We start from the raw sequence: 25,918 nt of genomic DNA on the forward strand, positions 1-25,918 counted from the left end.
TATTTTCAAGTTGAAAAGTAACCGGATTTTTCTTAAACACGGCATCTGTCTTTTGTTGAAACGACTTATTTTGTACTATTTGTCTTAGCGGTTTTCCCCAGGACATTAGAATTCTTCCTAATATCCGCATTAGGCTTATTTTCAAGTTGAAAATTAACCGGATTTTTCTTAAACACGGCATCTGTCTTTTATTGAAATACTTATTTTATACTATTTGTCTTAGTGGTTTTCACCCAGGACATTAGAATTCTTCCTAATATCCGGATTTGGCTTCTTTTCAAGTTGAAAATTAACCGGATGTTCCTTAAACACGGCATCTGTCTTTTATTGAAACGACTTATTTGTATTATTTGTCTTAGTGGTTTTCACCCAGGACATTAGAATTCTTCCTAATACCCGCATTAGGCTTATTTACAAGTTGAAAACTAACCGGATTTTTCTTAAACACGGCATCTGCCTTTTATTGAAACGACTTATTTTGATTTATTTGTCTTAGTGGTTTTCACCCAGGACATTAGAATTCTTCATATTACCCCCATTAGGCTTATTTTCAATTTTAAAATTAACCGGATTTTTCTTAAACATGGCATCTGTCTTTTATTGAAACGACTTATTTTGTACTATTCGTCTTAGTGGTTTTCACCCAGGAAATTATAATTGTTCCTAAAATCCACTTTTGGCTTATTTTAAATTTGAAAATTAACCGGTTTTTTCTTAAACACGGCATAATTTATTTTATTTAAACGACTCATTTTGTACTATTTGTCTTAGTGGTTTTCACCCAGGACATTATAATTTTTCCTAATATCCGCAATAGGCTTATTTTCAAGTTGAAAATTATCCAGATTTTTCTTAAACACGGCATCTGTCTTTTATTGAAATACTTATTTTGCACTATTTGTCTTAGTAGTTTTCACCCAGGACATTAGAATTCTTCCTAATATCCGCATTAGGCTTATTTTCAAGTTAAAAATTAACCGGATTTTTCTTAAACACGGCATCTGTCTTTTATTGAAACGACTTATTTTGTACTATTCGTCTTAGTGGTATTTCTTCCTAATATCCGCATTAGGCTTATTTTCAAGTTGAAAATTAACCAGATTTTTCTTAAACACGGCATCTGTCTTTTGTTGAAACGACTTATTTGTACTGTTTGTCTTAGTGGTATTTCTTCCTAATATCCGCATTAGGCTTATTTTCAAGTTGAAAATTAACCGGATTTTTCTTAAACACGGCATCTGTCTTTTATTGAAATATTTATTTTGTACTATTTGTCTTAGTAGTTTTCACCCAGAACATTAGAATTCTTCCTAATATCCACATTAGGCTTATTTTCAAGTTGAAAACTAACCGGATTTTTCTTAAACACGGTATCAGCCTTTTATTGAAACGACTTATTTTGTACTATTTGTCTTACTGGTTTTCACCCAGGACATTATAATTCTTCCTAATACTCGCACAAGGCTTATTTTCAAGTTGAAAACTAACCGGATTTTTCTTAAACACGGCATCTGTCTTTTGTTGAAACGACTTATTTTGTACTATTTGTCTTAGCGGTTTTCCCCAGGACATTAGAATTCTTCCTAATATCCGCATTAGGCTTATTTTCAAGTTGAAAATTAACCAGATTTTTCTTAAACACGGCATCTGTCTTTTATTGAAATACTTATTTTGTACTATTTGTCTTAGTGGTTTTCACCCAGGACATTAGAATTCTTCCTAATATCCGCAATTGGCTTCTTTTCAAGTTGAAAATTAACCGGATTTTCCTTAAACACGGCATCTGTCTTTTATTGAAACGACTTATTTGTATTATTTGTCTTAGTGGTTTTCACCCAGGACATTAGAATTCTTCCTCATACCCGCATTAGGCTTATTTTCAAGTTGAAAACTAACCGGATTTTTCTTAAACACGGCATCTGTCTTTTTTTGAAACGACTTATTTTGTATTATTTGTCTTAGTGGTTTTCACCCAGGACATTAGAGTTCTTCCTAATATGCGCATTAGGCTTATTTTCAAATTGAAAACTAACCGCATTTTTCTTAAACACGGCATCTGTCTTTTATTGAAACAACTTATTTTGTAGTATTTTTGTTAGTGGTTTTCACCCAGGACATTAGAATTCTTCCTAATATCCGTATTAGGATTATTTTCAATTTTAAAATTAACGGTATTTTTTTAAACACGGCATCTGTCTTTTATTGAAACGACTTATTTTATACTATTTGTGTAAGTGGTTTTCACCCAGGACATTAGAATTCTTGCTAATATCTGCATTAGGCTTATTTTCAAGTTTAAAATTAAACAGATTTTTCTTAATCACGGCATCTGTCTTTTATTGAAACGACTTATTTTGTATTATTTGTCTTAGTGGTAATCACCCAGGACATTAGAATTCTTCCTAATATCCGCATTAGGCTTCTTTTCAAGTTGAGAATTAACCGGATTTTTCTTAAAATCGACATCTGTCTTTTATTGAAACGGCTTATTTTGTATTATTTGTCTTAGGGGTTTTCACCCAGGACATTAGAATTCTTCCTAATATCCGCATTAGGCTTATTTTCAAGTTGAAAATCAACCGGATTTTTTTTGAAAACGGCATCTGTCTTTTATTGAAACGACTTATTTTGTACTATTTGTCTTAGTGGTTTTCACCCAGGATATTAGAATTCTTCCTAATATCCGCATTAGGATTAATTTCAAATTGAAAACTAACCGGATTTTTCTTAAACACGACATCTGTCTTTTATTGAAACGACTTATTTTGTACTATTTGTCTTACGGGTTTTCACCCAGGACATTATAATTCTTCCAAATATCCGCATTAGGCTTATTTTCAAGTTGAAAATTAACCGGATTTTTCTTAAACACGGCATCTGTCTTTTATTGAAACGACTTATTTTGTATTATTTGTCTTAGTGGTTTTCACCCAGGACATTAGAACTCTTCCTAATATCCGCATTAGGTTTAATTTCAAATTGAAAACTAACCGGATTTTTCTTAAACACGACATCTGTCTTTTATTGAAACGACTTATTTTGTACTATTTGTGTTAGTGGTTTTCACCCAGGACCACTTATTTTGAATTGAAGTTATCAAGTATTTTGGGCAATAGGTTGCATAGGTTGCATCAAGACTGGGCTGGGTAATTGTAGACAGAGAAAAGCCAAGACAGATAGTACAAGTAATTGAGAGGCAAATGTTCAAATGGCTGAGGCACGGGTAAATGGCAGGAGTATGAATGACTCTTATTGGACACATACTTGTCAGGTTAGTTTTTGGAAAGGCATGCCTGCCTAGAGTCTTAGGCATGCTTATCAAGAATTTAAGAAAGAGGCAAACAAGGCACTCCCGCCTATGTTCTTAAGAATGGTCCGTTGGTTGCATAGGTTGCATCAAGACTGGGCTGGGTAATTGTAGACAGAGAAAAGCCAAGACAGATAGTCCAAGTAATTGAGAGGCAAATTTTTAAATGCCTGGGGCATGGGTAAATGGGGGCGCCCACCCGCCCAGAGTCTCGGGCAAGTGACCCAAAAATTTAAAAAATGTGCGAAAAATTCAAATTTTTTTCAGAATGTTTTTCTAAGCTTAGGCAACGAATAGGTACGGATATTTCACAGATATTTATTTTATTGTTCACTGATATTTTATATTTTGTAGAACATTAGAATTCTTCCTAATATCCGCATTAGGCTTATTTTGCAGCCATCGTAAACAAACCTTCGGGTTTTTATAGATGGCCGCTGTAAATTTGTTTGTATTTTTTTTATGTTAAATAAATTGAATTTGAATTTGAATTTCAAGTTGAAAACTAACCGAATTTTTCTTAAACACGGTATCTGCCTTTTATTGAAACGACTTATTTTGTACTATTTGTCTTACTGGTTTTCACCCAGGACATTATAATTCTTCCTAATACCCGCACTAGGTTTATTTTCAAGTTGAAAACTAACCGGATTTTTCTTAAACACGGCATCTGTCTTTTGTTGAAAAGACTTATTTTGTTCTATTTGTCTTAGTGGTTTTCACCCAGGACATTAGAATTCTTCCTAATATTCGCATTAGGCTTATTTTCAAGTTGAAAATTAAGCGTATTTTTATTAAAAACGGCATATATCTTTTACTGAAACGACTTATTCTGTACTATTTGTCTTAGTGGTTTTCACCCAGGACATTATAATTCTTCCTAATATCCGGATTAGGCTTCTTTTCAAATTGAAGATTAACCGGATTTTACTTAAACACGGTATCTGTCTTTTATTGAAACGACTTATTTTGTATTATTTTTGTTAGTGGTTTTCACCCAGGACATTAGAATTCTTCCTAATATCCGCATTAGGCTTATTTTCAAGTTAAAAAATAAACAAGATTTTTCTTAAACACGGCATCTGTCTTTTATTGAAATATTTATTTTGTACTATTTGTCTTAGTAGTTTTCACCCAGAACATTAGAATTCTTCCTAATATCCGCATTAGGCTTATTTTCAAGTTGAAAACTAACCTGATTTTTCTTAAACACGGTATCTGCCTTTTATTGAAACGACTTATTTTGTACTATTTGTCTTACTGGTTTTCACCCAGGACATTATAATTCTTCCTAATACTCGCACAAGGCTTATTTTCAAGTTGAAAACTAACCGGATTTTTCTTAAACACGGCATCTGTCTTTTGTTGAAACGACTTATTTTGTACTATTTGTCTTAGCGGTTTTCCCCAGGACATTAGAATTCTTCCTAATATCCGGATTAGGCTTCTTTTCAAGTTGAAAATTAACCAGATTTTTCTTAAACACGGCATCTGTCTTTTATTGAAATACTTATTTTGTACTATTTGTCTTAGTGGTTTTCAACCAGGACATTAGAATTCTTCCTAATATCCGGAATTGGCTTCTTTTCAAGTTGAAAATTAACCGGATTTTCCTTAAACACGGCATCTGTCTTTTATTGAAACGACTTATTTGTATTATTTGTCTTAGTGGTTTTCACCCAGGACATTAGAATTCTTCCTCATACCCGCATTAGGCTTATTTACAAGTTGAAAACTAACCGGATTTTTCTTAAACACGGCATCTGTCTTTTGTTGAAACGACTTATTTTGTATTATTTGTCTTAGTGGTTTTCACCCAGGACATTAGAGTTCTTCCTAATATCCGCATTAGGCTTATTTTCAAATTGAAAACTAACCGAATTTTTCTTAAACACGGCATCTGTCTTTTATTGAAACAACTTATTTTGTACTATTTTTGTTAGTGGTTTTCACCCAGGACATTAGAATTCTTCCTAATATCCGAATTAGGCTTATTTTCAATTTGAAAATTAACCGGATTTTTTTAAACACGGCATCTGTCTTTTATTGAAACGACTTATTTTGTACTATTTGTCTTACTGGTTTTCACCCAGGACATTAGAATTCTTCCTAATATCCGCATTAGGCTTATTTTCAAGTTGAAAATTAACCGGATTTTTCTATCAGCATTAGGCTTATTTTCAAGTTGAAAATAAACCGGATTTTTCTTAATCACGGCATCTGCCTTTTATTGAAACGACTTATTTTGTTCTATTTGTCTTGGTGGTTTTCACCCAGGACATTAGAATTCTTCCTAATACCCGCATTAGGTTTATTTTCAAATTGAAACCTAACCGGAATTTTCTTAAACACGGCATCTGTCTTTTATTGAAACAACCTATTTTGTACTATTTTTGTTCGTGGTTTTCACCCAGGACATTAGATTTCTTCCTAATATCCGCATTAGGCTTCTTTTCAAGTTGAAAATTAACCGGATTTTTCTTAAACATGACATCTGTCTTTTATTAAAACGGCTTATTTTGTATTATTTGTCTTAGGGGTTTTCACCCAGGACATTAGAATTCTTCCTAATATCCGCATTAGGCTTATTTTCAAGTTGAAAATTAACCGGATTTTTCTTGAACACGGCATCTGTCTTTTATTGAAACGACTTATTTTGTACTATTTGTCTTAGTGGTTTTCACCCAGGACATTAGAACTCTTCCCAATATCCGCATTAGGCTTATTTTCAAATTGAAAATTAACTGGATTTTTCTTAAACACGGTATCTTTCTTTTACTGAAACAACTTATTTTGTATATGTGTTAGTGGTTTTCACCCAGGACATTAGAATTCTTCCTAATATCCGCATTAGGCTTATTTTCAAGTTGAAAATTAACCGGATTTTTCTTAAAAACGGCATCTATCTTTTAACGAAACGACTTGTTTTGTACTATTCGTCTTACTGCTTTTCACCCAGGACATTAGAATTCTTCCTAATATCCGGATTAGGCTTATTTTGAAATTAAAGATTAACCGGATCTTTCTTAAAGACGGCAGCTGTCTTTTATTGAAACGACTTATTTTGCATTATTTGTCTTGGTGGTTTTCACCCAGAACATTACAATTCTTCCCAATACCCGCATTAGACTTATTTTCAAGTTGAAAATTAGCCGGATTTTTCTTAAACACGGCATCTGCCTTTTATTGAAACGACTTATTTTGTTCTATTTGTCTTCGCGGTTTTCATCCAGGACATTAGAATTCTTCCTAATACCCGCATTAGGCTTATTTACAAATTGGAAACTAACCGGATTTTTCTTAAACACGGCATCTGTCTTTTATTGAAACAACTTATTTTGTACTATTTTTGTTAGCGGTTTTCACCCAGGACATTAGAATTCTTCCTAATGTCTGCATTAGGCTTATTTTCAAGTTGAAAATTAACCGGATTTTGCTTAAACACATCTGTCTTTTATTGAAACGGCTTATTTTGTATTATTTGTCTTAGAAGTTTTCACCCAGGACATTAGAATTCTTCCTAATATCCGCATTAGGCTTATTTTCAAGTGGAAAATTAATCGGATTTTTCTTAAACACGGCATCTGTCTTTTACTGAAACGACTTATTTTGTAATTTTTGTCTTAGTGCTTTTCACCCAGGAAAAGCCTTTTTTTGTAACGACTTATTTTGTACTATTTGTTTTAGTAGTTTTCACCCAGGCCATTAGAACTCTTCCTAATATCCGCATTAGGCTTCTTTTCAAGTTGAAAATCAACCGGATTTTTATTAAAGACGGCAGCTGTCTTTTATTGAAATACTTATTTTGTTGTACCGTATTTGTCTTAGTAGTTTTCACCCAGGACATTAGAATTCTTCCTAATATCCGCATTAGTTTTACTTTCAAATTGAAAACAAACCGGATTTTTATTAAAGACGGCAGCTGTCTTTTATTGAAACAACTTATTTTGTTCTATTTGTCTTAGTGGTTTTCACCCAGGACATTAGAATTCTTCCTAATATCCGAATTAGGCTTATTTTTAAGTTGAAAATTAACCGGATTTTTCTGAAACACGGCATCTGTATTTTATTGAAACGATTTATTTTGTAATATTTGTCACATAAAGAAAGAAAAACGACATTGGAATTCTTCCTATTATCCGCATTAGGCTTATTTTCAAGTTGAAAATTAACCAGATTTTTCTTAAACACGGCATCTGTCTTTTATTGAAATACTTATTTTGTACTATTTGTCTTAGTAGTTTTCACCCAGAACATTAGAATTCTTCCTAATATCCGCATTAGGCTTATTTTCAAGCTGAAAATTAACCGGATTTTTTAAAACACAGCATCTGTCTTTTATTGAAACGACTTATTTTGTACTATTTGTCTTACTGGTTTTCACCCAGGACATTAGAATTCTTCCTAATATCCGCATTAGGCTTATTTTCAAGTTAAAAATTAACCGGATTTTTCTTAAGCACGGCATCTGTCTTTTATTGAAACGACTTATTTTGTACTATTCGTCTTAGTGGTTTTCACCCAGGACATTATAATTCTTCCTAATATCCGCATTAGGCTTATTTTCAAGTTAAAAATTAACCAGATTTTTCTTAAACAAGGCATCTGTCTTTTATTGAAACGACTTATTTTGTACTATTCGTCTTAGTGGTTTTCACCCAGGACATTATAATTCTTCCTAATATCCGCATTAGGCTTATTTTCAAGTTGAAAATTAACCTGATTTTTCTTAAACACGGCATCTGTATTTTATTGAAACGACTTATTTTGTATTATTTGTCATAATGCTTTTCACCCAGGACATTAGAATTCTTCCTAATATCCGGATTAGGCTTCTTTTCAAGTTGAAAATTAACCGGATTTTCATTAAACACGGCATCTGTCTTTTATTGAAACGACTTATTTTGTATTATTTGTCTTAGTGCTTTTCACCCAGGCCATTAGAATTCTTCCTAATATCCGCATTAGGCTTATTTACAAGTTGAAAACTAACCGGATTTTTCTTAAACACGGCATCTGCCTTTTATTGAAACGACTTATTTTGTTGTATTTGTCTTAGTGGTTTTCACCCAGGACATTAGAATTCTTCCTAATATCCGGATTCGGCTTCTTTTCAAGTTGAAAATTAACCGGATTTTCCTTAAACACGGCATCTGTCTTTTATTGAAACGACTTATTTTGTATTATTTGTCTTAGTGGTTTTCACCCAGGACATTAGAATTCTTCCTAATACCTGCATTAGGCTTATTTACAAGTTGAAAACTAACCAGATTTTTCTTAAACAAGGCATCTGCCTTTTATTGAAACGACTTATTTTGATTTATTTGTCTTAGTGGTTTTCACCCAGGACATTAGAATTCTTCCTAATACCCACATTAGGCTTATTTTCAAATTTAAAACTAACCGGATTTTTCTTAAACACGGCATCTGTCTTTTATTGAAACAACTTATTTTGTACTATTCGTCTTAGTGGTTTTCACCCAGGACATTATAATTGTTCCTAACATCCGCATTAGGCTTAATTTAAATTTTAAAATAAACCGGGTTGTTCTTAAACCCGGCATAATGTCTTTTATTGAAACGACTTATTTTGTACTATTTGTCTTAGTGGTTTTCACCCAGGACATTATAATTTTTCCTAATATCCGCATTAGGCTTATTTTCAAGTTGAAAATTATCCAGATTTTTCTTAAACACGGCATCTGTCTTTTATTGAAATACTTATTTTGTACTATTTGTCTTAGTAGTTTTCACCCAGGACATTAGAATTCTTCCTAATATCCGCATTAGGCTTATTTTCAAGTTAAAAATTAACCGGATTTTTCTTAAACACGGCATCTGTCTTTTATTGAAACGACTTATTTTGTACTATTCGTCTTAGTGGTTTTCACCCAGGACATTATAATTCTTCCTAATATCCGCATTAGGCTTATTTTCAAGTTGAAAATTAACCAGATTTTTCTTAAACACGGCATCTGTCTTTTATTGAAATACTTCTTTTGTACTATTTGTCTTAGTAGTTTTCACCCAGCACATTAGAATTCTTCCTAATATCCGCATTAGGCTTATTTTCAAGTTGAAAACTAACCGAATTTTTCTTAAACACGGTATCTGCCTTTTATTGAAACGACTTATTTTGTACTATTTGTCTTACTGGTTTTCACCCAGGACATTATAATTCTTCCTAATACTCGCACAAGGCTTATTTTCAAGTTGAAAATTAACTGGATTTTTCTTAAACACGGTATCTTTCTTTTGTTGAAACAACTTATTTTGTACTGTATGTTTTAGTGGTTTTCATCCAGGACATTAGAACTCTTCCAAATATTCGCATTAGGCTTATTTTCAAGTGGAAAATTAATCGGATTTTTAAAAAAGGCATCTATTTTTTATTGAAACGACTTGTTCTGTAGTTTTTGTTTTATTGGTTTTCACCCAGGCCATTAGATTTCTTCCTAATTTCCGCATTAGGCTTCTTTTCAAGTTGAAAATTAACCGGATTTTTCTTAAACATGACATCTGTCTTTTATTGAAACGGCTTATTTTGTATTATTTGTCTTAGGGGTTTTCACCCAGGACATTAGAATTCTTCCTAATATCCGCATTAGGCTTATTTTCAAGTTGAAAATTAACCGGATTTTTCTTAAAAACGGCATCTGTATTTTACTGAAACAATTTATTTTGTACTATTTTTCTTAGTGCTTTTCACCCAGGAAAAGACTTCTTTTGCAACGTCTTATTTTGTACTATTTGTTTTAGTGGTTTTCACCCAGGACATTAGAATTCTTCCTAATATCCGCATTAGGATTATTTTCAATTTGAAATTTAACCGGATTTTTATTGAACATGGCAGCTGCCTTTTATTGAAACAACTTATTTTGTTCTATTTGTCTTAGTGGTTTTCACCCAGGACATTATAACTCTTCCTAATATCCGCATTAGGTTTACTTTCAAATTGAAAACTAACTGGATTTTTCTTAAACACGGCATCTGTCTTTTATTGAAACACCTTATTTTGTACTATTTGTGTTAGTGGTTTTAACCCAGGACATTAGAATTCTTCCTAATATCCGCATTAGGCTTTTTTTCAAGTTGAAAATTAACCGGATTTTTCTTGAACACGGCATCTGCCTTTTATGGAAACGACTTATTTTGTTCTATTTGTCTTCGCGGTTTTCACCCAGGACATTAGAATTCTTCCTAATACCCGCATTAGGCTTATTTTCAAATTGAAAACTAACCGGATTTTTCTTAAACACGGTATCTGTCTTTTATTGAAACAACTTATTTTGTACTATTTTTGTTAGTGGTTTTCACCCAGGACATTAGAATTCTTCCTAATGTCCGCATTAGGCTTATTTTCAAGTTGAAAATTAACCAGATTTTTCTTAAACACGACATCTGTCTTTTATTGAAACGGCTTATTTTGTATTATTTGTCTTAGAGGTTTTCACCCAGGACATTAGAATTCTTCCAAATATCCGCATTAGGCTTATTTTCAAGTTGAAAATTAACCGGATTTTTCTTAAACATGGCATCTGTCTTTTACTGAAACAACTTATTTTGTACTCTTTGTCTTAGTGCTTTTCACCCAGGAAAAGCCTTTTTTGCAACGAATTATTTTGTACTATTTATTTTAGTGGTTTTCACCCAGGACATTAGAATTATTCCTAATACCCACATTAGGTTTATTTTCAAGTGGAAAATTAATCAGATTTATCTTAAACACGGAAACTGCTTTCTACAGAAACGACTTATTTTGTACTTTTTATTTTACTGGTTTTCATCCAGGCCTTTAGAACTCTTCCTAATATTCGCATTAGGCTTATTTTCAAGTTGAAAATTAGTCGGATTTTTCTTAAACACGGCATCTGTCTTTTATTGAAACGACGTATTTTATACTATTTTTGTTAGTGGTTTTCACCCAGGACATTAGAATTCTTCCTAATGTCCGCATTAGGCTTCTTTTCAAGTTGAAAATTAACCGGATTTTTCTTAAGCATGACATCTGTCTTTTATTGAAACGGCTTATTTTTTATTATTTGTCTTAGGGGTTTTCGCCCAGGACATTAGAATTCTTCCTAATATCCGCATTAGGCTTATTTTCAAGTTGAAAATTAACCGAATTTTTCTTAAAAACGGCATCTGTCTTTTACTGAAACAATTTATTTTGTACTATTTGTCTTAGTGGTTTTCACCCAGGACATTAGAACTCTTCCTAATATCCGCAATAGGATTACTTTCAAATTGAAAACTAACTGGATTTTTCTTAAACACGTAAGCTGTCTTTTATTGAAACAACTTATTTTGTACTATTTTTATTAGTGGTTTTAACACAGGACATTAGAATTCTTCCTAATATCCGCATTAGGCTTTTTTTCAAGTTGAAAATTAACCGGATTTTTCTTAAACACGACATCTGTCTTTTATTGAAACGGCTTATTTTGTATTATTTGTCTTAGAGGTTTTCACCCAGGACATTAGAATTCTTCCTAATATCCGCATTACGCTTATTTTCAAGTTGAAAATTAACCGGATGTTTCTTAAACATGGCATCTGTCTTTTACTGAAACAACTTATTTTGTACTATTTGTCTTAGTGCTTTTCACCCAGGAAAAGCCATTTTTTGTAACGAATTATTTTGTACTATTTATTTTAGTGGTTTTCACCGAGGACATTAGAATTCTTCCTAATATCCGCATTAGGCTTATTTTCAAGTTGAAAATTAACCGAATTTTTCTTTAACAAGGCATCTGTCTTTTATTGAAACGACTTATTTTGTATTATTTGTCTTAGTGGTTTTCACCCAGGAAATTAGAATTATTCCTAATATCCGCATTAGGCTTATTTTCAAGTTGAAAATTAACCGGATTTTTCTTAAACATGGAAACTGCCTTCTATTGAAACGACTTATTTTGTACTATTTATCTTAGTGGTTTTCACCCAGGACATTATAATTATTCCTAACATCCGCATTTAGCTTATTTTCAAGTTGAAAATTAACCGGGTTTTTCTTAAACACGGCATTATGTCTTTTATTGAAACGACTTATTTTTTGTACTATTTGTCTTAGTGGTTTTCACCCAGGACATTATAATTCTTCCTAATATCCGCATTAGGCTTATTTTCAAGTTGAAAATTAACCAGATTTTTCTTAAACACGGCATCTGTCTTTTATTGAAATACTTATTTTGTACTACCGTATTTGTCTTAGTAGTTTTCACCCAGGACATTAGAATTCTTCCTAATATCCGCATTAGGCTTATTTTCAAGTTGAAAATTAACCGGATTTTTTAAAACACGGCATCTGTCTTTTATTGAAACGACTTATTTTATACTATTCGTCTTAGTGGTTTTCACCCAGGACATTAGAATTCTTCCTAATATCCGCATTAGGCTTATTTTCAAGTTGAAAATTAACCGGATTTTTCTTAAACACGGCGTCTGTCTTTTATTGAAACGACTTATTTTATACTATTCGTCTTAGTGGTTTTCACCCAGGACATTATAATTCTTCCTAATATCCGGATTAGGCTTATTTTCAAGTTGAAAATAAACCGGATTTTTCTTAAACACGGCATCTGCCTTTTATTGAAACGACTTATTTTGTATTATTTGTCATAATGCTTTTCACCCAGGACATTAGAATTCGTCCTAATACCCGGATTAGGCTTCTTTTCAAGTTGAAAATTAACCAGATTTTCCTTAAACACGGCATCTGTCTTTTATTGAAACGACTTATTTTGTATTATTTGTCTTAGTGGTTTTCACCCAGGGCATTAGAATTCTTCTCAATACCCGCAATAGGCTTATTTACAAGTTGAAAACTAACCGGATTTTTTCTTAAACACGGCATCTACCTTTTATTGAAACGACTTATTTTGTTCTATTTGTCTTGGTGGTTTTCACCGAGGACATTACAATTCTTCCTAATAACCGGATTAGGCTTCTTTTCAAATTGAAAATTAACTAGATTTTTCTTAATCAAGGCATCTGCCTTTTATTGAAACGACTTATTTTGTATTATTTGTCTTAGTGGTTTTCACCCAGGACATTAGAATTCTTCCTAATACCCGCATTAGGCTTATTTACAAGTTGAAAACTAACCGGATTTTTCTTAAACACGGCATCTGCCTTTTAATGAAAAGACTTATGTTGTTATATTTGTCTTTGTGGTTTTCACCCAGGACATTAGAATTCTTCCTAATAACCACATTAGGCTTATTTTCAAATTTAAAACTAACCGGATTTTTCTTAAACATGGCATCTGTCTTTTATTGAAACGACTTATTTTGTACTATTTGTCTTAGTGGTTTTCACCCAGGACATTATAATTGTTCCTAACATCCGAATTTGGCTTATTTTCAAGTTGAAAATTAACCGGGTTTTTCTTAAACACGGCATTATGCCTTTTATTGAAACAACTTATTTTGTATTATTTGTGTTGGTGGTTTTCACCCAGGACATTATAATTATTGCTAATATCCGGATTAGGCTTCTTTTCAAGTTGAAAATTAGCCGGTTTTTTATTAATCACGGCCTCTGCCTCTTATTGAAACATTTATTTTGTACTACCGTATTTGTCTTAGTGGTTTTCACCCAGGACATTAGAATTCTTCCTAATATCCGCATTAGGTTTATTTATAAGTTGAAAATTAACCGGATTTTTTTAAACACGGCATCTGTCTTTTATTGAAACGACTTATTTTGTACTATTTGTCTTACTGGTTTTCACCCAGGACATTAGAATTCTTCCTAATATCCGCATTAGGCTTATTTTCAAGTTAAAAATTAACCGGATTTTTCTTAAACACGGCATCTGTCTTTTATTGAAACGACTTATTTTGTACGATTCGTCTTAGTGGTTTTCACCCAGGACATTATAATTCTTCCTAATATCCGCATTAGGCTTATTTTCAAGTTGAAAATTAACCAGATTTTTCTTAAACACAGCATCTGTCTTTTATTGAAATACTTCTTTTGTACTATTTGTCTTAGTAGTTTTCACCCAGAACATTAGAATTCTTCCTAATATCCGCATTAGGCTTATTTTCAAGTTGAAAACTAACCGAATTTTTCTTAAACACGGCATCTATCTTTTACTGAAACGACTTGTTTTGTACTATTTGTCTTAGTGGTTTTCACCCAGGACATTAGAATTCTTCCTAATATCCGGATTAGGCTTCTTTTCAAGTTGAAAATTAACCAGATTTTCCTTAAACACGGCATCTGTCTTTTATTGAAACAACTTATTTTGTACTATTTTTGTTAGTGATTTTCACCCAGGACATTAGAATTCTTCCTAATATCCGCATTAGGCTTATTTTCAAGTTGAAAATTAACCAGATTTTTCTTAAACACGGCATCTGTCTTTTATTGAAATATTTATTTTGTACTATTTGTCTTAGTAGTTTTCACCCAGAACATTAGAATTCTTCCTAATATCCGCATTAGGCTTATTTTAAAGTTGAAAACTAACCTGATTTTTCTTAAACACGGTATCTGCCTTTTATTGAAACGACTTATTTTGTACTATTTGTCTTACTGGTTTTCACCCAGGACATTATAATTCTTCCTAATACTCGCACAAGGCTTATTTTCAAATTGAAAACTAACCGGATTTTTCTTAAACACGGCATCTGTCTTTTGTTGAAACGACTTATTTTGTACTATTTGTCTTAGTGGTTTTCATCCAGGACATTATAATTCTTCCTAATATTCGCATTAGGCTTATTTTCAAGTGGAAAATTAATCGGATTTTTAAAAACGGCATCTGTCTTTTACTGAAACGACTTGTTTTGTACTTTTTGTCTTAGTGATTTTCACCCAGGAAAAGCCTTTTTTTGCAACGACTTATTTTGTACTATTTGTTTTAGTGGTTTTCACCCAGGCCATTAGAACTCTTCCTAATATCCGCATTAGGTTTATTTTTAAGTTGAAAATTAACCGGATTTTTCTTAAACATGGCATCTGTCTTTTTTAGAAACGACTTATTTTGTACTATTTGTCTTAGTGGTTTTTACCCAGGACATTATAATTCTTCCTAATATCAGCATTAGGCTTATTTTCAAGTTGAAAATTAATTGGATTTTTTTAAACACGGCATCTGTCTTTTATTGAAACGACTTATTTTGTACTATTTGTCTTACTGGTTTTCACCCAGGACATTAGAATTCTTCCTAATATCCGCATTAGGCTTATTTTCAAGTTGAAAATTAACCGGATTTTTCTTAAACACGGCATCTGTCTTTAATTGAAACGACTTATTTTGTACTATTTTTGTTAGTGGTTTTCACCGAGGACATTAGAATTCTTCCTAATATCCGCATTAGGCTTATTTTCAAGTTGAAAATAAACCGAATTTTTCTTAACCAAGGCATCTGTCTTTTATTGAAACGACTTATTTTGTATTATTTGTTTTAGTGCTTTTCACCCTGGACATTATAATTATTCCTAATATCCGCATTAGGTTTATTTTCAAGTTGAAAATTAACCGGATTTTTCTTAAACACGGCATCTGTCTTTTATTGAAACGACTTATTTTGTACTATTTGTCTTAGTGGTTTTCACCCAGGAAATTAGAATTATTCCTAATATCCGCATTAGGCTTATTTTCAAGTTGAAAATTAACCGGATTTTTCTTAAACATGGAAACTGCCTTTTATTGAAACGACTTATTTTGTACTATTCATCTTAGTGGTTTTCACCCAGGACATTATAATTGTTCCTAACATCCAAATTAGGCTTATTTTCAAGTTGAAAATTAACCGGGTTTTTCTTAAACACGGCATAATGTCTTTTATAGAAACAACTTATTTTGTACTATTTGTCTTAGTGGTTTTCACCCCGGACATTATAATTCTTCCTAATATCCGCATTAGGCTTATTTTCAAGTTGAAAATTAACCAGATTTTTCTTAAACACGGCATCTGTCTGTTATTGAAATACTTATTTTGTACTATTTGTCTTAGTAGTTTTCACCCAGAACATTAGAATTCTTCCTAATATCCGCATTAGGCTTATTTTCAAGTTGAAAATTAACCGGATTTTTTAAAACACAGCATCTGTCTTTTATTGAAACGACTTATTTTGTACTATTTGTCTTACTGGTTTTCACCTTTTATTGAAACGGCTTATTTTGTATTATTTGTCTTAGAGGTTTTCACCCAGGACATTAGAATTCTTCCTAATATCCGCATTAGGCTTATTTTCAAGTTGAAAATTAACCGAATTTAATTTTTAAACCGAATTTTTCTTAAACACGGCATCTGTCTTTTACTGAAACGACTTATTTTGTACTATTTGTCTTAGTGCTTTTCCACCAGGAAAAGGCTTTTTTTGCAACGACTTATTTTGTACTATTTGTTTTATTAGTTTTCACCCAGGCCATTAGAACTCTTCCAAATATCCGCATTAGGTTTATTTTTAAGTTGAAAATTAACCGGATTTTTCTTAAACATGGCATCTGTCTTTTATTGAAACAACTTATTTTGTACTATTTGTCTTAGTAGATTTCACCCAGAACATTAGAATTCTTCCTAATATCCACATTAGGGTTATTTTCAAAATGAAAACTAACCGGATTTTTCTTAAACACGGTATCTGCCTTTTATTGAAACGACTTATTTTGTATTATTTGTCTTACTGGTTTTCACCCAGGACATTATAATTCTTCCTAATACTCGCACAAAGCTTATTTTCAAGTTGAAAACTAACCAGATTTTTCTTAAACACGGCATCTGTCTTTTGTTGATACGACTTATTTTGTACTATTTGTTTTAGTGGTTTTCATCCAGGACATTAGAATTCTTCCTAATATCCGCATTAGGCTTATTTTCAAGTTGAAAATTAATCGGATTATTCTTAATCACGGGCATCTGTCTTTTATTGAAACGACTTATTTTGTATTATTTGTCTTAGTGGTAATCACCCAGGACATTAGAATTCTTCCTAATATTCGCATTAGGCTTATTTTCAAGTGGAAAATTAATCGGATTTTTCTTAAACACGGCAGCTGTCTTTTACTGAAACGACTTATTTTGTACTATTTGTCTTAGTGGTTTTCACCCAGGACATTACAATTCTTCCTAATATCCGCATTAGGCTTATTTTCAAGTTGAAAATTAACTGGATTAATCTTAAACACGGCATCTGTCTTTTATTGAAACGACTTATTTTGTATTATTTGTCTTATTGGTAATCACCCAAGACATTAGAATTCTTCCTAATATCCGCATTAGGCTTATTTTCAAGTGGAAAATTAATCGGATTTTTTTAATCACGGCATCTGTCTTTTGTTGATACGACTTGTTTTGTACTATTTGTCTTAGTGGTTTTCACCCAGGACATTAGAATTCTTCCTAATATCCGCATTAGGCTTATTTTCAAGTTGAAAATTAACCAGATTATTCTTAATCACGGCATCTGCCTTTTATTGAAACGACTTATTTTTTACTATTTGTCTTAATGGTAATCATCCAGGACATTAGAATTCTTCCTAATATTCGCATTTGGATTATTTTCAAGTTTAAAATTAATCGTATTTTTAGTAAAAACGGCATCTATCTTTTACTGAAACGACTTGTTTTGTACTATTTGTCTTAGTGGTTTTCACCCAGGACATTATAATTCTTCCTAATATCCGGATTAGGCTTATTTTCAAGTTGAAAATTAACCAGATTTTTCTTAAACACGGAATCTGTCTTTTATTGAAACGACTTATTTTGTAGTATTTGTCTTAGTGGTTTTCACCCAGGACATTGAAATTATTCCAAATACCCGCATTAGGCTTATTTTCAAGTTGAAAATTAACCAGATTTTTCTTAAACACGGCATCTTTCTTTTACTGAAACGACTTATTTTGTATATTGGTCTTAGTGGTTTTTATCCAGGACATTAGAATTCTTCCTAATACCCGCATTAGGCTTATTTTCAAGTTGAAAACTAACCGGATTTATCTTAATCACGGCATCTGTCTTCAATTGAAACGACTTATTTTGTACTATTTGTCTTAGTGCTTTTCACCCAGGACATTAGAATTCTTCCTAATACCCGCATTAGGCTTATTTTCAAGTTGAAAACTAACCGGATTTTTCTTAAACACGGCGTCTGCCTTCAATTCAAACGACTTATTTTGTACTATTTGTCTTAGTGGTTTTCACCCAGGACATTAGAGTTCTTCCTAATATCAGCATTAGGCTGAAAAGTTGAAAAGTAACCGGATTTTTCTTGAACACGGCATCTGTCTTTTATTGAAACGACTTATTTTGTAGTTTGTCTTAGTGCTTTTCACCCAGGACATTAGAATTCTTCCTAATATCCGCATTAGGCTTATTTTCAAGTTGAAAAGTAACCGGATTTTTCTTGAACACGGCATCTGTCTTTTATTGAAACGACTTATTTTGTAATTTGTGTTAGTGGTTTTCACCGAGGCCATTATAACTCTTCCTAATACCCGCATTAGGTTTCTTTTTATGTGGAAAAGTAATCAGATTTATTCGATAATGGCATCTACCTTTATCTTAAACAACGAGTTTTATCTTCTTCTTGTTACTGCTTTTTATCTAGGACATTAGAATTTTTCCAAATACTCGCATTAGGCTTATTTTCAAGTTGAAAATAAAGCCTTAGGATTGATCTATCTACAAAAGCTAATACGTAGCCTTCGTATTTAGATTCATCAAAATGCTTTGGGCTGAATAGGTTCATCATGTCTTTTAACTTTAAATTCATCGTCTATTTCCGAGACTAATTTATGCAAAAAAAAAGTACATTGACTTTATATTTTATGAAAGCTCTAGTTTCAAAGTATAATACTTTTTTAATCATAAAAAATATTAAAACACCTGAAGTAAGCTGATGGTGTTTTTTTAAACACAAAAAAAGAAAAAAAAGTTACAGATCTAGATTCCATGATATATGCATTTTAATAAAACAGGACTCCAAAAATGAATAGTTTTTATTGCTATTATCACTTTAATTGTTTAATTCATTCAATCAGATGCAACATAAAAATTGGTGTGATTCGTAGCAAACTTTTCAAGGCATCAAAAACTTTTTCTATTCTAATACAACAAATAAATCTCAATTTTTGAAGAAGTAAAGAAGTACAAACCCAGATCTACTAAAAATTTCTCTAATTCGTACTAATTCGAGAATGATGCATTGGACTAGGTGAACTCGACTCAAATTCAGGCATATATGACCCCTTTAATAAGGGTACAAAGGCTTGCCTGTCAAATGATCACATCAGCGTACTATGGAACTTCCACGGCATCCATAAAACTATGCATAGAACTTCAAGCTACAGACAATTTCCACGATAAAGAAGCAAGTGTCCTTTGGTGGGGCAGTGAAACTGATACCTAATTGGTAAAACAGGACCCAGCGTTTAATCTCAGCTATATCAACCCACCACGGGGTAAAAATTTCCCCATTATAATATAAATCAACACCATATATCATCTGTCGACGCTTGGCATTTTTTCAAGCTCTTTAGTGTTTTTGTTTTTGACCAGGTACTGCTATCAGACAATTATTGAAACCTGAATTTTAATAATTATAATAATTATATTTTCAATTTTATTATATACAACCTACCTAATTTTCTTATAATATGTTTCTCTGACACTCAATCATAATGAAATATACCAAAGTAAGATAAAAATATAATACTTTAGAAACAGATTTGGGCAATATATTTGCACATTAGGGGGGAGGGAGGTAAAGTATAGCGGATCTGCATGCCTAATGTCAGGTACAATTATTCTGCATATTATGTAGTAAGACTTATTTTCTAACTTCACACTCTCCAAATACTTTACCGCCACCATCTCACCCCTAATACGCAAATATATATTTTCCATCTATTCTGTCACTTCTCTTTGTCTTGTCTCACGCTAAGCTGAAAAAAACTAACAAAAAAAAAACGGTTCTACAATGCAACAATGAACGAATAACTTCAGTGGTAGGGGGTTTATCATACAAGTACCATTAAATTAATTATTTTTATTATCACACTGTAAAAAAAAGTCAAGTGTCGCCAAACACTAGATGACGTTGACAGTTATTTTTGTAGACACTAGCACCACTCTTACAAGTTACCCATTCTTTGATCTAAACAAGAATAAAAAGAAGTAATACAAATTTTTGTCATGTCTTGGCACAGTTAGATTTATCTCTGCTTAGTAATAAGGACCCCGGGGTTCGATCGCAGCTGGAGCAACCCTTTGACGGGCCCGGAATTTGATTTCGGTAATGAAACTAAGCGAGCACTCTAAAAATAATCCAAACAAGAAGAACAACCACAACAAAAAGTAACAATATGCTAGTATAGGGCTTTAGATCTCTGCTTGACATTATGAGGCAAAGGGCTCACAGTTTTAATGTTGCTCCTTAGTTTCAGTTGAAAAAACTTTTTTTTTGATTTTGCAAAGTATGAGGCACTAGGTTCAGTTCTTATATTAACTACAACTTGCTTTTTAGCTATTCACTTGTTTTTAATTTCCTTCGTCTTATATTAACTTTATCAACAAGACAGAAAAACAGTGGCGGTTTTAGGCCTCATAATCTGAGGACTGTATGGGGGGGGGGTATACCATAAAAGTGTAAAAATATAAAATAAATTTAATGCCGGATTTAAAAAGACCCCCCCCCCCTCCTACCAAGGTCTAGAACTGCTACTGGAAAAAAGCCAAGGGTTTTTTAAACAGACAATTTTTGAAACAACAATTGAGGATTAAGGGAGTTGCTTTGGGGTTTGATTTAACATTCGTAAATACATAAGATTGGTGCTAGGAATGTCCTTACGAATATATCTCCTTCCGAATATCCCCCCATGGAAAACTTTCCATGGGGGGAATTTTCTACGGGATTGTCTTCGGGGGAGGGGGGTGGAGTAGTTTCCGAGGTGGGTTCGGGTGGGGGGCCTTGGATACATTTTCTTTTTCTTTCTTTCTTTTTTTTTGGGGGGGGGGGCAAGGGTTTGATTTAACATTTATAAAAAGTGTTTCAAAAAAATTTTCCCTCATACCTAATACACTCACAAACTCATTAATTAACTTGTCAGTGTAGTTAATCGTGTAGATGTAATACGATCTAAAATATTCTGAAATGAAATGGAAGAGAAACGAGAGTGTATTCATTTTTAAAACGAGAGCAAGGGTTTAATTTAACATTTGTAGATACATAGGAATGGTGCTAGGCGTTTCCCCCCGGAAATCCCCCCCCCCAGAGAGGATATCCATAAAATAGGCATTTTGCGCTTTTGGTGAGACCTTTTGGTGGTTTGACAGCTCTTCCAGCTCGTATTCTAACTAGTACAGGTAAGTAATATACTGCATATATTTCCAAGGAGGGAAATTTTCTAAAGAGTAAGAATTTTTTGTTACTCCTAAAATTATTGAAGAAACGGCTTCAAGTGTTTCAGAAAAATTTTCCCCTCATATCTAATACACTCACAAACTCATTAATTAGCTTATCAGTGTAGTTAATCGTGTAGATGTAATCCGATCTAAAATATTCTGAAATGAAATGGAAGAGAAAGGAAGGTGTATTCATCTTTAAAACGAAGGGGACAGGCCAGGGCCACATCCAGAATTTTTGTTTAGGGGGGGGGGGACAAAAAAACTTTAAAAAACGTATCAAGATTTATTTATATGCATTTTTGTTACATTTTTACAAGTCGGACAAACATTTCAGGGGGCGTAGTGGATTCAACCCCCTGGATACGACCTTGGGACAGATATATATGAATGGACGAATCCCGATTTCGGATCAACTTCCCCGAAAGCATCTGTAATTTTTTAGATTTTCAGAGTTTTTTTTTTATAATACACCCCTTTTGACTGAATAGAGTTTAATAGAAACTCGCCAGTTAAGTTTTCGGAAAAACTAAAAATCAATTAAGCATTCATTAATGAATTGATTAGTTAATTAATTGATAGTAACGATTATTGCAACTTACCGTCAATTATCCATCCTTCTCTTCTGAAGCGAGATGACATAGGTTTTTCTTTAGCCTCATGACGAGTAGGGAACTCATATTCTTTATCGAGGCGAGCTGACGAAAAAAAAACTTAGATTGAGAGCAATTTTTTCTATAAAAAAAATGGTAATTTACTTACCTATCATATTTCTAACTGGAAAGTTACGACTCACGGAAATCTTCAATAGTCCCTCCTCAAAAGTAAGTAATACTTTCATTAAATACTGAACTTATGTTCACTAGACGAAGCCATTAGCTTCGTGTATTGCCTATGATATAATGATACAATCAATACAATGATAGCCTATGATACAATCTGAAGAATTTGCAAGTTTTCTTGTTCTTCAGGTCTAGTCAGTCTTCTTCATTTTCTTTTTTTTTTACTGTTTCGTCCTTCTACTCTTCAAACATTTTTTTTTTATATTTAGAGAAAGAATTTAATAATTAATACTGTTAAAATACGCATAGGTATAAACAATGCCATGCACCACATTGTGATTTTTAAACCTTCGCTGCATCTTGACTTAAAAGAGAAAAGATCACCCCTCCTTTTTCATTGAATTTTATCCAACTGGACGTGTCAAGTCGTATAATATCAATTTCCAGTACTGCAAGATTAGAAGTCTAGTTTATTTATATATTTAGAACTCATCCACACAATAAAGGACCGAACATTGATAAAATAAAAAAGGAGGGGAAAACCCACAAAACACTCAACTCGAAATTTTTATTAAGACGTTAGTCCTAACGTTATAGACGCGACAGAGACAGTAAACGAAAAATATATTTATATGACGTATTATACACTACTGTAATGAACCCTTACTGTTAATAATAATTAATTAAAAAAAAAAAAATTCCACAAAATAAGTTTTTAAAAACAAGTAAAAAACTCCATTAAACAAAAAAAGAACAAAAATAGAATCAAATAATCTACCAATCATACAGTATCCACAAAGCAACATAAACAAATACTAGAAACCCAAAACAAACGGAAACTAAGATAGACAATAGATTCAAACTTTGCTCACACAGGAATGAAAATGTGTAGGATTCTAAACCCCTATGCACCCTAAAAGTCACAGTATAACGTGCACTTTACTGAAAAAATTCAAATGGTACTACTGAAAAAAATGTGCATTTCCCGTTCAGCATACGCATGCTGGTTTTCGTTCCTTAATCTTAATTAATTTTTGATTTCTTAGAATTACAAAAGTGAAAACGTTTAAAAGAATTTTTTCAGTAAAAAAAAAAAAAAAAAAAAAAAAAAAAAAATTGTGCCAGCATCGTTCTTTACTTAGGCAGCGCTATATCGCTGCCTATGATATTCAAAACCCAAAAAGCAGCATAATGTTAATACTAGCTTCAATAGACAAAATTATGACAGGAACACAAGTGACATTTATATTTAAAGCATTGCACTAGAAACTGGCATATATCATGTTCAGTTACTTTTTTGCTGTGTTTTACAACAACCAGAGAGAAAGCTAGTTAAAGGTAGTTAGTTTTGTAATTTGAACTAATAATGTGTTTTTGTGCCAAGTTGGTAAACGTATTAAATATTTTTCGAAAAGGAAAAATAACAGACAGATTTTTGACTGGTCCGATTTTGTGAGGATTTTCCGAAATAACGATATATAAAAGATATAAGGGCTACTTCGCTGTGAGGCTGGGTAATAGGCATTTATCTTGAAGATTTTCAGTAAAACTTTTACTGATCTACTGCAGCGTACGACATGGATTCAACATGTCACTTGCGTAACGCAATAGAGGCAAAATGGTAGATTTCAATATCAAGGAAGAAGGGCATTGATCATGAGCCTACAAGTAGCGGCTTCCCGATGGGGGGGGGCAATGCCCCCCTAACTTTTTGGCATCCGGTGAAATTTCGCAAAATAAGCGGAAATTTAGCAAAATCCTTGATTTCTGCAGAAAATTCGGCATAAATCAGGTAGCGATTCGGTAAAATTTACGAGGGTCGCCCCCCTTCCCCCAATAGAATGAGCCTCAGGACGTCCCTGCCTACAAGAGATAGTTGTTGAAGAAATCAGGCAGAAACTGCACGTTGTCCGGCACCTTTTAAGACAGCACCATTTTTTCAAACAGCTTCCTCTGAGGAATGAGAGAGATATATTTATTTGGCAGTAGCATTATTTGGATGAATGATCATGAAGACGGTTGAAGACGGATGAATGATCATGATCACGAAGACGGTTCATTACATATATATGGGTTCATTGCATTGCAGAGTGTATAAGCAAATCAAACTGATGTCTAACATTATGACCAGCAAGAGCTAAGCTCCCTCTCACTCATTCTGCGTCAACAAGTATGTTTGCTACTGAAACAAGTGCGTCAGCATAGCTAATTCTTCCTCAAACCCAAGTCGAACCCAGAAAGTAGTTGCTCCACCTAAATTTCAGCTCAACGGCTGTATATAACGGCTAAATTGATTTAAAAAAAGCTTCCCGAAAATAGTTCCCGAAAAGGGGGAGAGGAGGTCGCAAGGAAGATTTAAAGGGAAATTAGAGCTTCTTGCGACCGTGTAAAGAGGGAGGATTTTAAAAGATTAGAATGGAGGAGGAGCATGCATAGCTGTGTTGGCCTCAGGTGGCTCGGTGCTTCTGTGAGTTGTTAGCAGTAGTAATAAGTTTGGGCGAAAGGTGCACGGTATTTGCAATGATTTGCAGGGTAGATATTTCGCAACTGCTGACTCGGACGTTTCTGTTTTTTATTATACTTTCAGTTTCCTGTACTTTGCTATCATTCGATAGCTGAGATTCAGCTTCACGTCTCAGCGAAATTGTATTTTTGATACTTGCTTTGTATTGTTTTTATAATATTTTTTATAAATACGTATACGAAATTTTATACATACATAATTTCCATAAAATTACTTTTATAAATACACTGAATTTTTTTTTTCAAAACATATTAAAACAGAAAATTCTTGTAGTTTTAAAGCAAGTTTAGATGAATCTTTAAGCGGAAGTATTAATAATACCATAATTCTGCCTCGGTAAAGGTCATACAGTTTCATATGATAGCTTGAACTTAATATGATAATTGACAAGACCATCAGTACAACATTCAACTGCTGAGTCAAAATTTTCTGGTTGTTTATTATACTTTAAGGAAGAAACTTTCAAATCGCCAATTGCGGGACATCTGTTTGATCTTCTGCACTATATAATGTTTGAAGAAACAAAGATAATCGATAATTCTGTTGAGCTATCATTAAGTTTTATATAAATTATTTAAACTAAAAAAAAATATTCATGAGGGAATTAGAGTAGATAGAGACACAGAGAATATCCATTATATCCAACTTATAATAGTTTAATTAAAAAACAGGTTATAACCATATATACTTAAATAGTAAAGAACATCAAGAAGTTTTGCATAATAAGGCTCATACAAGCTTGAACCTAAAAGGGCAAGTTAAAATGAATTTTGAAAGAAGTCAACGAGCTTGTGCTAGATTAGCAATCCAAAAGATTTATGTATTTTTTCAAGAATAATAGTTCCTTACTACTACAACTACTACTAACAACTCACCGCAGAACCAAGCCGCATGAAGCCAACACAGCTACGCGCGCTCATCCTCCATCCCAATCTATTCAAAG

General features: G+C 32.7%; 1 protein-coding gene across 1 annotated transcript in view; it reads right to left on the bottom strand.

Annotated features, from left to right (window-relative positions):
* LOC148951382 (uncharacterized) overlaps positions 1-25,918 on the bottom strand; it is an 83,151-nt gene that overhangs the window by 38,905 nt on the left and 18,328 nt on the right. Inside the window, exon 4 of the mRNA XM_089090835.1 lies at positions 22,272-22,367. Coding sequence (XP_088946961.1) covers positions 22,272-22,367 — 96 coding nt within the window. The remainder of the gene's footprint in view (positions 1-22,271; positions 22,368-25,918) is intronic.

The sequence above is a fragment of the Artemia sp. Qi Xiang Cuo genome, chromosome 6 (assembly GCF_049724085.1).
Source record: "Artemia sp. Qi Xiang Cuo chromosome 6, ASM4972408v1, whole genome shotgun sequence".
Taxonomy (NCBI): domain Eukaryota; kingdom Metazoa; phylum Arthropoda; class Branchiopoda; order Anostraca; family Artemiidae; genus Artemia; species Artemia sp. Qi Xiang Cuo.